At 44.8% G+C, this 15,827-nt stretch overlaps 2 protein-coding genes across 5 annotated transcripts in view; one reads left to right on the top strand and one right to left on the bottom strand.

Annotated features, from left to right (window-relative positions):
- Positions 1 to 8,508, bottom strand: part of HSPBAP1 (HSPB1 associated protein 1) — a 62,123-nt gene extending 53,615 nt beyond the window's left edge. For 2 of the 4 annotated variants that reach the window (XM_043504938.1, XM_038422358.2), the window contains exon 1: positions 8,359 to 8,508. In XM_043504938.1, coding sequence (XP_043360873.1) covers positions 8,359 to 8,395 — 37 coding nt within the window. In that variant the 5' untranslated portion in view covers positions 8,396 to 8,508. The other 2 variants (XM_043504939.1, XM_038422361.2) reach the window with 2 other exon arrangements.
- A 1,155-nt stretch (positions 8,509 to 9,663) lies between these two features.
- The window catches only part of SLC49A4 (solute carrier family 49 member 4), a 141,185-nt gene continuing 135,021 nt past the window's right edge, over positions 9,664 to 15,827 (top strand). The window contains exon 1 of the mRNA XM_038421665.2: positions 9,664 to 10,243. Within this exon, the coding sequence (XP_038277593.1) occupies positions 9,892 to 10,243 (352 nt within the window). The 5' untranslated portion in view covers positions 9,664 to 9,891. The remainder of the gene's footprint in view (positions 10,244 to 15,827) is intronic.

Genomic DNA, 15,827 nt, shown 5'->3' on the forward strand with positions numbered 1-15,827 from the left:
CTGCAAAAAGAAAAGGAGGACTTGTGGCACCTTAGAGACTAACAAATTTATTAGAGCATAAGCTTTTGTGAGCTACAGCTCACTTCATCGGATGCATTTGATGAAGTGAGCTGTAGCTCATGAAAGTTTATGCTCAAATAAATTTGTTAGTCTTTAAGTGCCACAAGTCCTCCTTTTCTTTTTAGCAAGCTAGGTATTTTTTGCATTAAAGCTATTTACTGGGTCACAACAGGTCATTAAGGTTTACGAATGGGTCTTAAGCCCCAAAAGAGTGAGAACCATAGGCCTAAAATACAATTGAGCAGTTCTTCTAACCAGTAGGGGGCAGTGGTTCACATATGCACTACCTAGTATAAATATATATATAGGATGTGCATCATGGTTAAGAATATAGTTTTGTCACAGATCATGGATTCTGGGACTTTAATGGGCCTCTATGACTTCTTTGGCTTCAGCTCCCAGGACAATGGCAAGAGTCGAGCTGTCAGCTGCTCCCTCGCGCGTGCAATGGGGCTTGGACTGTCAGTGACACCCCTCCCCTTTGGGCAGGTCACAGACTTCTGTTAATTTTTGTTTATTGCCCATGACCTATCCATGACTTTTACTAAAAATAAGCATGACAAAATCTTAACTGTGATCATAGTTAGTTATTGATGCAGTATAGTTTCTTAAAGGGCTGTAAGGTTAAAATATATACTTTACAACAAAACAAATATTCGTGCTAATAATACCTTAGATTATTAAACTGAAAGAAATATGAAGAATCCATTGTGTACTCATTCACAGGGGTTTATACAGCATGCAGCACAAGAGGGTCCCTGATCCTGATTGGGGCCTTGGGCATTACTATAATGTAAATATTTAATAACAGCGCTTTTCATTATGTATTACGTTTGTTTCCATTTTCCTTTGGCTTGGGTGATGAAAATAGTCTGGTGAGTTTAACTTTGAGTCAGTTCCTAGTCAATTTCACTTTTATGCACTAGCATAATGCTGATGTTTAGGTTTTCAGCAAAGAAGGGAAATAATTGTTTATGAACCATTTTTTCAGTGTTTTGTTTGGAATTTCATAGTTTGGGTTTTGCAAAACCTTGCTGTTACAAAACCTTGGTTCAGGGCTAAATTTGACCTAATGTTGTCCATTAAGGTGTGAATCCCCTGACCTTTCTGAATGAAGTCTCAATCTTAAAGTTGCCTTAATGTTAGTTTTTTTACGTAATACATATACACTCAACATAAAAGTTACTGTCTGTCTAGAGAGGTAGAATATACAGAATTTCATATATATATATATATATATATATATATATATATATATATATATATATATATATATACACACACATACATACACACACACACATGCACAGCTTTTGAACATAAAAATTCATTAAATTTCACAGCTTAATAATAGACAAACTACTATTAATGGTATCAAAATATCTCTCTTCAACCCAGAGATTTTCTTCACTGTTTATACATAATGTCCTACTCCGAAGTGTCTCTATCTATGTTCTGGTGGTCGTGTACCATCTTCAGTAAAAAGACTAAGGACTATTTGGGCCAAAATTTCCACTGAGATGCACACAGAACTTCCATTGAAATCAATGAAGTTGTGTGCGCTTCTCTGAGGACTGAATTTTTAGAGGCAAGTACGACACTGCTGTTGATTTGATTTTTGGGAGTTTCCTCTGCTGTTCAATATATTCCGAAGCTTAACATTTATAGGCTTATTAATGTGCTTAGAAAACTTATTTTGATGAGTTCTGAGGTCTTGAGATTCCTTTCAGACAGTAAAGTTCACCAAACCAGTCACTGAATAATTCAAGATTGCAGGAATTGTCATCACTAGCTCGGGCTAGTTCAATTGTTTGAGTGCATATCTTTGAACAATGTTAGAGTTAAAAAATAAAAATACCCCCCTAATTTCAGAGACACAAGAAATGCAAAGTTAAGGTTGCACTTCTAAAGCAAGGCATCCAAATGATCTTATCTTTGCTCTTACAGCAACATACTACGAAAAATCAGAAATTCCTACTACCTTATCTATGCATAACAGTTTAATTGTACCAGTCACCACAAAACATCGAATAGCAGAATAGAATATGTCAATCTTAAATCATATATGCCCCAATTCAGCAAAGCAGTAAAGCACAGGGCCTTAGAAATATTGTCATTTTATGACCTTCTTGCTTCTAAACAGAAGCATTTGAATTTTCAAATGACCAGTGAGACAAACAGCACATTGAAGCCAGTCATTCCCCATTTTTCATGAAGGGCCTGATCACCCTGAAGGCACTCAGCTCCTCAAAATTATTTGATTTTGTAAGGTGCACCATACCTCCTTTGATTCCATATGGCAGCCAATTATTCAAGATGGAATATCTTCATATATAAATCACAAATGCCTAGATCATTACATTAGAGCAATTACATGGAAACAGCAAGGATTAGCGTGGTGACAAAAGGAGTTCACTTAGTATGGAGAGACATGAACATATGAAACAAGTTACAAAACCAGTGTTCTCTGGTGCATATTTTTGATGTTCTATGCAAAAGAACGAAGATGGTAGCTATCATCTTTAGGAGGCGAGGAAAATCTAAAGCGATCTGGATGCCTTTTTTGAGAAGCGCAACCTTACAGGCTTGTCTACACAGTGGAAATGTCTGCAGCAGCTAGTGTGCACTACCCTGTGTGGACACTCCTACTGCACAGTAAGAGTGTCTTTGTGCATTGTAGCTTAATGCACTTCAGAACCACATGAAGCAAAACACCCTGGGGCACTCTCAGTGCTCAGTAAGGGTGTCCACATGGGGAGTTAGTGCAGAGCCGCTAGCATGCTTTACTTTCTCACTCTAGCTTACTGTGCACTAACTTTACTGTGTAGACAAACCCTAACTGTGCAGTTTCTGGGGTCTGAATGTTTGGGGTTTGGTTGTTAAATAACATTCTTGAAAAATAATACGCACTCAGATCAGTGGCATGTGCCTTCAAGCTTAACTGCATCTTAACCGATTTTGGGTATGTGGGAATAGCATATGGGTCTCAGGTGCTTGTTAGTCCTTGTCTAACTAATGCTGGCTTCAATCAAAAACACCAATGTAAATTATTTTTTTATTTATAATGAACTTCACACTGACTATCAGAAACCTGCAAATGCACAGAAAGCTCGAATATTTTAGAAAATCCCTAGTACCCTCTCCAAAACAAACAAGACTCCCATAAAAACCACAAACAAAACCAATCAAAGATATTATGATATAAACAGGATTATATGCATAGCAATGCACATTTTCAAATTTGTGTACAGTGAATTTTAAGACATATATAGTAGCAGGCATTGTGAATTGCCTTTACATGAAAGACTGGAACAGTTTCAAAAGAGCATGTCTGATCTCCCTACTTCATGTTTGCAGTGTTGTTGAAGCTGTGTCATTCCCCGGATAATAGAGAGACAAGGTAGGTGAAGTAATATATTTTATTGGACCAACTTCTGTTGATGAAAGAGACAAGCTTTCAAGCTACAGAGCTCTTCTGCAGGTCTGGAAAAGGTACTCAGAGTGTCACAGCTAACTACTAGGTGGAACAGATTGTTTAGTATACTGTAGCATAGTCTTTTACACCTTCAAAAGACAAACCTGGGAGCTCAAATTCATAACTTTGCTAGACACGAAAAATCATGGTCTTAATAAAGACACTGGATTTATGGCTATTAGAACAATCTGTAAGCCACCAACTCCCCTTTTTTGTCCTATGACTTCAGGGATGTTAACAGGCCACTTCATCTTGAATGGTCCCTTAAAATGTGTGTGAACTACTTACATTAAACAATCTGTTCCACCTTGTATTTAGCTGGGACACTCGGGGCTAGTCTACACTAGAAGCGCTACATCTGCACAGCCATAGCATGTCTGGTGAAGACTCTCTATGCCGATGAGAGAGAGCTCTCCCATTGGCATAATAAATCCACTCCCAAGAGAGACTCTCCCACTGACATAGCGCTGTTCACTCCAGCACTTAGGTCGGAGCACCTTACGTCATTGAGGGTATCTTATTCACACCCCTGAGCGACATAAGCTATACTGAAGTAAGTGGTAGTGCAGACCTGGCTTGAGTAACTTTCCTATACTTGAAGAAGAGCTCTGTATAGCTCAAAAGCTTGTCTCTTTCACTAAGAGAAGTTGGTCCAATAAAAGATATTACCTCACCTACTTTGTCTCTCTCAATAAAAGTCTAACCCTTCATAACAAAAGTCTAACCTTTCATGACCAAATTCTTTGCTACTACATTAAAAAAAACCCAAAAACTAATTCCCCCCCCCCCGCCATAAAACTCTACTTGTGTAAATCTTAGGAGTCAAAAAATCTTCATATTTGTCTGAATACACATTTAGCTGATCTGATGATATTCAAGTCTCTAGGTTACATTATAATGAGGTTAAACCAAGCAAAGATTTCCACACCCAAATATACAAGTGTCAGTTACAAGAATGGGAAAAATGCCATCATATGGAGAAAAGAGTGACATTAGCATATTTAGAGAAGTATTATATCCATGAGTGAAATAATGCAATCAGTTAGCTGCCAGATAATTTGATTTCCAACAGTTTATCAACAATGCAATGCTCCTTCACATAAACAAATTTAAATGGTATGAAATCCTGCAAACAAGAATAATTCATGTGGAATGCTAGACTGTGTTAATTAAATAGCTAGAAAAGATCATGCCACCACTGGAATATCTGCATATTGGTTATAGTGCTATGAAATATGGTGGAATGATTTAAAATAAGAATTAAAATAAATCATTTTAATCATATGAAATCAATAGTAAAGAAAGATAGCTTTACATTATCTATTTTAATATCTGCTGCTCATTTTTTGTTATGGTTGCTGTTTCTTGCTTAAAATACATCAGTTCTTAGTGGTCAGTATGACAGTCAAAATATATTCCCAAACAGTCAGATGATAAGGCTTGAATTAATTACTGAACATTTATTGTTTTAATTATTTCACATATATTCAGAATCTTCATTTTTACACTACGGTAAAAGCAGAGGAGTATTGTATTTACTTATTAGACCAGTGATACTCAGACTGAGGCTTGGGAGCTGAAAGTGGCTCTTTAATAGGTCTCCTGCAACTCTGTGCAGCACATGATATTAAAACACAGTGTTTTAATTATTAACCAATCAGGATACTTTTACTATGTTATTAACCAATTGTAGAATACCTGGCCAGTCATTTTCCTGTGAGAATATTATAAATATAAAAATATTAAACAAAACAACGAATTCACAATACTGTCTCTCTTTGGGTAATGCTGATTGCTAATTTGGCTCCTGAATGACTGAGGTCTGAGTATCACTGTGCTAAACATTAAAGAGCACTGAAAATTCACACTTCTGAATGAATTATATTTTCTACTCATCAGTGTAACAAGGAACACCTAGGATTACTATAACTGAAAAAGGTTAGAGAGGGGGGAAAAAAAAAAAAGATTTCCCCCCCACTTTGTTTACCTTTTGCATTTGACAGCACATTATCATTGGTACCACTTCAATGAGTCAGTGAAATTACAGTAGCAGTGTAGTTATACTAGATTGCAAGATCACTGGGGCAGGGCTGTAATATAGTGAGGTGTTAGCAAAAAGAAAAGGAGTACTTGTGGCACCTTAGAGACTAACAAATTTATTGGAGCATAAGCTTTCGTGAGCTACAGCTCACTTCATCGGATGCATTTGGTGGAAAAAACAGAGGAGAGATTTATATACACACACACAGAGAACATGAAACAATGGGTTTATCATACACACTGTAAGGAGAGTGATCACTTAAGATAAGCCATCACCAACAGCAGGGGGGGGGGAAAGGAGGAAAACCTTTAGTGTTAGTGTTTGTAAAGCACCTCACACTATAAGGCACTGATTTTGGTTGATACCTCTGGGCACTACTTAATTGAGCCAAGCCTGAATTTGGACTATGATCTAGTTTTGCTGCCATTTCACATTAAGGTTCATACCTATTTACTCTCTGCTATTATCCACATGTCTCCTATTAAATAATTGTGTGTGAATTATTTTTTCCCAGGTGAGTTAGGCTGAATTTGTCTAGACAGAATCTCATTTTCTTATTTTTTGCCCATATTTCTAATTATTTAGGTTGGTATAAATTTCTTCAATCCACCCTGGTGCTTGCAATTCCTAGTTTAGGCCCCAATCCTGAAATCAGATCTGCATGGGCATACCATTATGCCAGTGCCCATTGTCTTTCATGGGACTCCGTAAGGATCCACCTGCACAAATCCTATTGCAGAATATGGGTTAAGTATAATTTGAATTTCATTGATGTGCTGCTTGGATGCATTAGTGAGTCATTCTGGTGCACCCTACTACACAGCTTACCCCAATTCAACATACTGCCATTTATCAATTAAATTTCCAATCATTGTGACAGAACTGAAGCCAATCTGAAATAAATAATTTTTCAGAAAAACTGAAATACTGTGCAGCATAAGCCATTAATTTTATGATGACAATTGCATGTGGTAAACAGAGTCTATAACCTATTGATATCTATGACATAATGAACGGAATATATTCTTCAATTTATTCAAATGATAATAGTTTATAATGACCTTAGCTCATGTGACAGATGACTCTAAATTCATCTAAGGTTTTTTAAAAATAGTAAATCCAAATCATCACATTCAATGGGGATTTCATTTTTTTTATTTAGACCACCATTGATTTTTATCCACGTTATTATAAAACAATACTAGCAACCTATAAGAGAAGTCTACATTTGGTGGAACTGTGCCCATCCAAATCATATCAAGCAGTCACCAGCAGAAACCAGGTTTCAGAGTAGCAGCCGTGTTAGTCTGTATTCGCAAAAAGAAAAGGAGTACCCGTGGCACCTTAGAGACTAACAAATTTATTTGAGCATAAGCTTTCGTGAGCTACAGCTCACTTCATCGGATGCAAAGTGAGCTGTAGCTCACGAAAGCTTATGCTCAAATAAATTTGTTAGTCTCTAAGGTGCCACGGGTACTCCTTTTCTTTCAGCAGAAACCAGACCCCTTTCCCACCTCTTTGTTTACTTTTGCCTTAAAGAAAAAAAGTAACAAGTGGATGACCTGTCACAATACCTCAACATCTTTTATAGCATCTCAAAAGCAAATTTAATCCTGGATCCTGCAATTGGATCTGTATAGGTGGATCACAAGGAGTCTCCTTTAAGTCAGGGAGAGATGATATCAGATCAGGAAGATTTATGCAAAGTACATATAATGAGGTTGCTTGTACTAGTAAAATACCCATACACACTGAGGAGGTTCCTTTAAAGATTAAATGTATTTTAGGCATGGGAGTGTGGGTCATTGTTGGTGGAAATGTGGACTTTGAGTGGGGATCTAAAGGAGCAAAAGGAAGATACATGATGCACAACATCCCAAGGGCCAGCATAAGATTAGTCAAAGGAATTTACAGAAGGCTAGAAGGGGTGAGTGTAGAGATAGAATAAGAGTGAATCTATAATTTGTACTGCTGGAAAACAGTGAACAGAAAAATTCAGAAAAACAGAATTTATTTAAAAAATATACAATTAATTTAAATCTTAACTTGGAAATATGAAGTGGATACTTATGTGGGCAAGTTAATGTTACTATGAAAACTTTAACTTCTGTTTCCTGACATTTTACAGCCTTAAAGCGTTTAATGTCATTGGGCTGTTAATTTCCTACTTTTGTTGTTTGATTTTAGAAAGGGGAACAAAAAAATAAGTAGCAATGACTCGCACGGGTGTAAAAGACCTTGCACGTGACATATTAACAGCCTTGTCTGCACCAGTAACCTTTGTAAATGTAATTCCTCAGAGGTGCAGCTCCAGCAGTGCGAGGAACGGTGGATGCAGGTGGTAAAACCTATCTACACTTCAGCTTCCACTGTTGGCTCCCGCCCCCCGCGGAGCTGAAGCGGGGCTGAGTTTGCAAGTGCAGAGGAATGCACGTCTCGCAGACCGGCAAGCACGGAGGTACTCACCGGAACTGAACTCATGCCTTGAGGTGAAGGGAGGACAGAGTGCGAGGTGCTGGGAGCAAGCCGTGCATGTGTGTGGACACGTGTTCAGGCAGCCGGGGAGGGAGCAACTAAGGCGCCAGCGCCCGGTCTGCAAAGAGGATGTTGAAGACCCAGCCAGGCGCTGCACGCTGGCCCGTGCCCCGGGGGCCAGGTCAGAGGCCGGACAACGGGCTGCGATCTAAGGCCACGACAGACCGAGGCAGCCAGCGAGAAAGCCGCACCCTTGCCCGGCTCTACACCCACCGCAGCGCACGCGTCACCAGCCGGGGCCACCTACCGGGCAGCGGCGGATCCAGGGCTGCGGCCTCGGCCATGCTCCCGCCGGGTGATCGGGCAGAGCCGCCGCCGCAGAGCCGCCCGGGCGGGGGAGGGGGGGGGCAAAGCTCAGGCTTTGTCCGTCACCGGCAGCCCCGCCCCCTTCCATCACGTGAGAGTAGCGGAACCCTCACGTGGGTTTGCTTGTGGGCGGAGGAGGCGGGCGCCGGGGTCACGCGCTGACCCACCCTGGGGGCTTACGCCAGCTGTTGGTCGGGATGGGGCAGCTCAGTACACGGTGGAAAGCCCCGGCCCAGGGCCTTGGAGCCCAGGGAGTGACCGGGGGGGGGTTCTGACTGAGGGGACCCCCACCCCGGCGAGTGACCGTTGCGGGGGGGGGGGTTCTGACTGAGGGGACCCCCCGGGGAGTGACCGTTGCGGGGGGGGGTTCTGACTGAGGGGACCCCCACCCCGGGGAGTGACCGTTGCGGGGGGGGGGGGGTTCTGACTGAGGGGACCCCCACCCCGGGGAGTGACCGTTGCGGGGGGTTCTGACTGAGGGGACCCCCCAGGGAGTGACCATTGCGGGGGGGGGTTCTGACTGAGGGGACCCCCACCCCGGGGAGTGACCGTTGCGGGGGGTTCTGACTGAGGGGACCCCCCAGGGAGTGACCGTTGCGGGGGGGGGGTTCTGACTGAGGGGACCCCCACCCCGGGGAGTGACCGTTGCGGGGGGGGGTTCTGACTGAGGGGACCCCCACCCCGGGGAGTGACCGTTGCGGGGGGGGTTCTGACTGAGGGGACCCCCACCCCGGGGTGTGACCGTTGCGGGGGGGGGGTTCTGACTGAGGGGACCCCCACCCCGGGGAGTGACCGTTGCGGGGGGGGGGGTTCTGACTGAGGGGACCCCCACCCCGGGGAGTGACCGTTGCGGGGGGGTTCTGACTGAGGGGACCCCCACCCCGGGGAGTGACCGTTGCGGGGGGGGGGGTTCTGACTGAGGGGACCCCCACCCCGGGGTGTGACCGTTGCGGGGGGGGGTTCTGACTGAGGGGACCCCCCGGGGAGTGACCGTTGCGGGGGGGTTCTGACTGAGGGGACCCCCCCAGGGAGTGACCATTGCGGGGGGGGTTTCTGACTGAGGGGACCCCCACCCCGGGGAGTGACCGTTGCGGGGGGGGGTTCTGACTGAGGGGACCCCCCGGGGAGTGACCGTTGCGGGGGGGGTTCTGACTGAGGGGACCCCCACCCCGGGGAGTGACCGTTGCGGGGGGGTTCTGACTGAGGGGACCCCCCCGGGGAGTGACCGTTGCGGGGCGGCTCGGTCTGGAAGGAGGGAGGGAGGGAAGGCGGTGGCTGGTGGGCAGGGCCGCCCGGCTCGCGCATGCGGCTGGGCAGGGCCCGGCGGAGCCGCTGTGAGTGTGAGTTCGGCGTCGTTTCCCCAGACCCCTCCCCGATGCCCTAACAGGACACGGGCCCCTCAACCGCCCGGAGAGCTGCTGGCCCCGAGCCCGTCCTGGCCGCCCGGAGGCAGCTCCCTCGCCGACCCCCGCAGATGGGTCTAGGCTGGAGCAGCGCGGAGGAGCGGGAGTCCCTGCTACCGCCGCAGCCCCGGGGGGAGGCGGGGGGTCCCCTCGTGCCCCAGCTTTGGCGGGGCCTTATCCCTGCGGCGGCGCCCCGGCTGGCGCCGGTACCGGGCCGGGTTTACGGGCGGCGCTGGCTTGTGCTGCTGGTCTTCTCGCTGCTGGGCTTCGCGCAGGGCCTGGTGTGGAACAGCTGGGGCCCCATCCAGAACTCGGCCCGCCTGGCCTTCGGCTTCTCCAGCTGGGACATCGCCTTGCTCGTCTTGTGGGGCCCAATCGGCTTCCTGCCCTGCTTCGCCTTCATGTGGCTCATGGATAAGAGGGGTAAGAGTGGGGGGGTCCGGGGCTCTGGGCATTCTGCAGAGGGGTTGGAGCTGTCGTGGGGTGGGCGGCAAGGGGTTCCCATGGCAAATGAGTGGCCCTAGGAAAGACTTTCTGTCAGGCACGGGGCTGCCATTGACCCCTGGGACTCCCATGGCGTCATGTGGGACGCACACTGGAAAGGCAGTGGGGCCTTAGGGGGCTGGGACTACAAGGAGTTTTCATAAAATCTCTGTTCTCCTTATCCCAATCTCCCCATTCATCTTTGTCAGGTTCCCTGCTCAGCCCTATTCCCACCAGCACCTCTTCCCAGCTCTTCTTTCTCCCCCTCACCATTCCCTTTTCTCTCTAGGGGTCACATGAGGACTCTGATGTACTTTGGTGTGTTGTTTTTCCTTTGGTTGGGTTTCATTTTTGGATGGCTGTGGTTTGGCACTAAACCATATATTAAGATTTTTTTGTTCACATAAATATATACTACTACTGCTACCTACCCCTATTATTTAGTGCTTTTCATCCTTAGATCTCATTATAACTTACCCATTTCCATTTGTGGTCAGAGTTGTCTGTCAAGATTGCTTGAATGAGAAAATACCTTAAAGATGAAATGAATGATATTTTAAATATATAATTGAAGCAAATGCACAGCAGAAGTCATTCCCTGCAAAGGATGTTTAAAAACTGTCTCAACAATACCTTTAAAAATAAGGGGATTTAGGGAATTTCCCACCCCAAATCTCAAGACCTATAGGTAACGATGTAGAGAAGGTTTAGTTTTTCTAACATGTCCAATTGAAGTATTGGGTTAGTCTTTGAGACCATTCTAGTATCAGTGTGAGGATTGCATAATAAAAGTTCCTGTTGGATGTTAGGAATCAAATAGGAAAATATTATTACAAATTGGAGAATCTGGGGCAGGCGCAGTGCCTTGAAAAACTTTAAATTCATTTTTTAAAATGGACTAGCTGTTAAGTTTGCGGTATCTTTTTACCCAACCTTTAAGATAATTCCTGAAGTTGTGAATTTAGATTATAACCATTTTGAGGATTATTTTCTTACCTGTATTTATAGTAGACTTTTTGCACACTAATTTCAGAGTAGCAGCCGTGTCAGTCTGTATTCGCAAAAAGAAAAGGAGTACTTGTGGCACCTTAGAGACTAACAAATTTATTGGAGCATAAGCTTTCGTGAGCTACAGCTCACTTCATCGGATGCATTTGGTGGAAAAAACAGAGGAGAGATTTATATACACACACACAGAGAACATGAAACAATGGGTTTATCATACACACTGTAAGGAGAGTGATCACTTAAGATAAGCCATCACCAACAGCAGGGGTGGGAAGGAGGAAAACCTTTCATGGTGACAAGCAGATAGGCTAATTCCAGCAGTTAACAAGAATATCAGAGGAACAGTGGGGGGGTGGGGTGGGAGGGAGAAATACTATGGGGAAATAGTTTTACTTTGTGTAATGACTCATCCATTCCCAGTCTCTATTCAAGCCTAAATTAATTGTATCCAGTTTGCAAATTAATTCCAATTCAGCAGTCTCTCGTTGGAGTCTGTTTTTGAAGCTTTTTTGTTGAAGTATAGCCACTCTTAGGTCTGTGATCGAGTGACCAGAGAGATTGAAGTGTTCTCCAACTGGTTTTTGAATGTTATAATTCTTGACGTCTGATTTGTGTCCATTCATTCTTTTACGTAGAGACTGTCCAGTTTGGCCAATGTACATGGCAGAGGGGCATTGCTGGCACATGATGGCATATATCACATTGGTAGATGCGCAGGTGAACGAGCCTCTGATAGTGTGGCTGATGTGATTAGGCCCTATGATGGTATCCCCTGAATAGATATGTGGACAGAGTTGGCAACGGGTTTTGTTGCAAGGATAGGTTCCTGGGTTAGTGGTTCTGTTGTGTGGTGTGTGGTTGCTGGTGAGTATTTGCTTCAGATTGGGGGGCTGTCTGTAAGCAAGGACTGGTCTGTCTCCCAAGATCTGAGAGAGCGATGGCTCGTCCTTCAGGATAGGTTGTAGATCCTTGATGATGCGTTGGAGAGGTTTTAGTTGGGGGCTGAAGGTGATGGCTAGTGGCGTTCTGTTGTTTTCTTTGTTGGGCCTGTCCTGTAGTAGGTGACTTCTGGGTACTCTTCTGGCTCTGTCAATCTGTTTCTTCACTTCAGCAGGTGGGTATTGTAGTTGTAGGAATGCATGATAGAGATCTTGTAGGTGTTTGTCTCTGTCTGAGGGGTTGGAGCAAATGCGGTTATATCGTAGCGCTTGGCTGTAGACAATGGATCGAGTGGTATGATCTGGATGAAAGCTAGAGGCATGTAGGTAGGAATAGCGGTCAGTAGGTTTCCAATATAGGGTGGTGTTTATGTGACCATCCCTTATTAGCACCGTAGTGTCCAGGAAGTGGATCTCTTGTGTGGACTGGTCCAGGCTGAGGTTGATGGTGGGATGGAAATGGTTGAAATCATGGTGGAATTCCTCAAGAGCTTCTTTTCCATGGGTCCAGATGATGAAGATGTCATCAATGTAGCGCAAGTAGAGTAGGGGCATTAGGGGACGAGAGCTGAGGAAGCGTTGTTCTAAGTCAGCCATAAAAATGTTGGCATACTGTGGGGCCATGCGGGTACCCATCGCAGTGCCGCTGATTTGAAGGTATACATTGTCACCAAATGTGAAATAGTTATGGGTCAGGACAAAGTCACAAAGTTCTGCCGCCAGGTTAGCCGTGACAGTATCGGGGATACTGTTCCTGACGGCTTGTAGTCCATCTTTGTGTGGAATGTTGGTGTAGAGGGCTTCTACATCCATAGTGGCTAGGATGGTGTTTTTAGGAAGATCACCAATGGACTGTAGTTTCCTCAGGAAATCGGTGGTGTCTCGAAGATAGCTGGGAGTGCTGGTAACGAAGGGCCTGAGGAGGGAGTCTACATAGCCAGACAATCCTGCTGTCAGGGTGCCAATGCCTGAGATGATGGGGCGTCCAGGATTTCCAGGTTTATGGATCTTGGGTAGCAGATAGAATACCCCAGGTCGGGGCTCCAGGGGTGTGTCTGTGCGGATTTGTTCTTGTGCTTTTTCAGGGAGTTTCTCTTCGTTACCAGCACTCCCAGCTATCTTCGAGACACCACCGATTTCCTGAGGAAACTACAGTCCATTGGTGATCTTCCTAAAAACACCATCCTAGCCACTATGGATGTAGAAGCCCTCTACACCAACATTTCACACAAAGATGGACTACAAGCCCTCAGGAACAGTATCCCCGATACTGTCACGGCTAACCTGGTGGCAGAACTTTGTGACTTTGTCCTGACCCATAACTATTTCACATTTGGTGACAATGTATACCTTCAAATCAGCGGCACTGCGATGGGTACCCGCATGGCCCCACAGTATGCCAACATTTTTATGGCTGACTTAGAACAACGCTTCCTCAGCTCTCGTCCCCTAATGCCCCTACTCTACTTGCGCTACATTGATGACATCTTCATCATCTGGACCCATGGAAAAGAAGCTCTTGAGGAATTCCACCATGATTTCAACCATTTCCATCCCACCATCAACCTCAGCCTGGACCAGTCCACACAAGAGATCCACTTCCTGGACACTACGGTGCTAATAAGCGATGGTCACATAAACACCACCCTATATCGGAAACCTACTGACCGCTATTCCTACCTACATGCCTCTAGCTTTCATCCAGATCATACCACTCGATCCATTGTCTACAGCCAAGCGCTACGATATAACCGCATTTGCTCCAACCCCTCAGACAGAGACAAACACCTACAAGATCTCTATCATGCATTCCTACAACTACAATACCCACCTGCTGAAGTGAAGAAACAGATTGACAGAGCCAGAAGAGTACCCAGAAGTCACCTACTACAGGACAGGCCCAACAAAGAAAACAACAGAACGCCACTAGCCATCACCTTCAGCCCCCAACTAAAACCTCTCCAACGCATCATCAAGGATCTACAACCTATCCTGAAGGACGAGCCATCGCTCTCTCAGATCTTGGGAGACAGACCAGTCCTTGCTTACAGACAGCCCCCCAATCTGAAGCAAATACTCACCAGCAACCACACACCACACAACAGAACCACTAACCCAGGAACCTATCCTTGCAACAAAGCCCGTTGCCAACTCAGTCCACATATCTATTCAGGGGATACCATCATAGGGCCTAATCACATCAGCCACACTCAGAGGCTCGTTCACCTGCGCATCTACCAATGTGATATATGCCATCATGTGCCAGCAATGCCCCTCTGCCATGTACATTGGGCAAACTGGACAGTCTCTACGTAAAAGAATGAATGGACACAAATCAGACGTCAAGAATTATAACATTCAAAAACCAGTTGGAGAACACTTCAATCTCTCTGGTCACTCGATCACAGACCTAAGAGTGGCTATACTTCAACAAAAAAGCTTCAAAAACAGACTCCAACGAGAGACTGCTGAATTGGAATTAATTTGCAAACTGGATACAATTAACTTAGGCTTGAATAGAGACTGGGAATGGATGAGTCATTACACAAAGTAAAACTATTTCCCCATGGTATTTCTCCCTCCCACCCCACCCCCCACTGTTCCTCTGATATTCTTGTTAACTGCTGGAATTAGCCTATCTGCTTGTCACCATGAAAGGTTTTCCTCCTTTCCCCCCCCCTGCTGCTGGTGATGGCTTATCTTAAGTGATCACTCTCCTTCCAGTGTGTATGATAAACCCATTGTTTCATGTTCTCTGTGTGTGTGTATATAAATCTCTCCTCTGTTTTTTCCACCAAATGCATCCGATGAAGTGAGCTGTAGCTCACGAAAGCTTATGCTCTAATAAATTTGTTAGTCTCTAAGGTGCCACAAGTACTCCTTTTCTTCATGGGGAAATAGTTTTACTTTGTGTAATGACTCATCCATTCCCAGTCTCTATTCAAGCCTAAGTTAATTATATCCAGTTTGCAAATTAATTCCAATTCAGCAGTCTCTCGTTGGAGTCTGGTTTTTGAAGCTTTTTTGTTGAAGGATAGCCACCCTCAGGTTTGTAATCGAGGGACCGGAGAGATTGACGTGTTCTCCCAACTGGTTTTTGAATGTTATAATTCTTGACGTCTGATTTGTGTCCATTTATTCTTTTATGTAGAGACTGTCCAGTTTGGCCAATGTACATGGCAGAGGGGCATTGCTGGCACATGATGGCATATATCACATTGGTAGATGCGCAGGTGAACGAGCCTCTGATAGTGCGGCTGATGTGATTAGGCCCTATGATGATGTCCCCTAAATAGATATGTGGACAGAGTTGGCAACGGGCTTTGTTGCAAGGATAGGTTCCTGAGTTAGTGGTCCACCTTGCTTGTCACCATGAAAGTTTTCCTCCTCCTCCCCTCCCCTCTCGCTGCTGGTGATGGCTCATCTTAAGTGATCACTCTCCTTACAGTGTGTATGATAAAACCCATTGTTTCATGTTCTCTGTGTGTGTATATAAATCTCCCTGCTGTATTTTCCACTGAATGCATCCGATGAAGTGAGCTGTAGCTCACGAAAGCTTATGCTCAAATAAATTTGTT

Source organism: Dermochelys coriacea, chromosome 11, assembly GCF_009764565.3.
Source record: "Dermochelys coriacea isolate rDerCor1 chromosome 11, rDerCor1.pri.v4, whole genome shotgun sequence".
In the NCBI taxonomy this organism is placed as follows: domain Eukaryota; kingdom Metazoa; phylum Chordata; order Testudines; family Dermochelyidae; genus Dermochelys; species Dermochelys coriacea.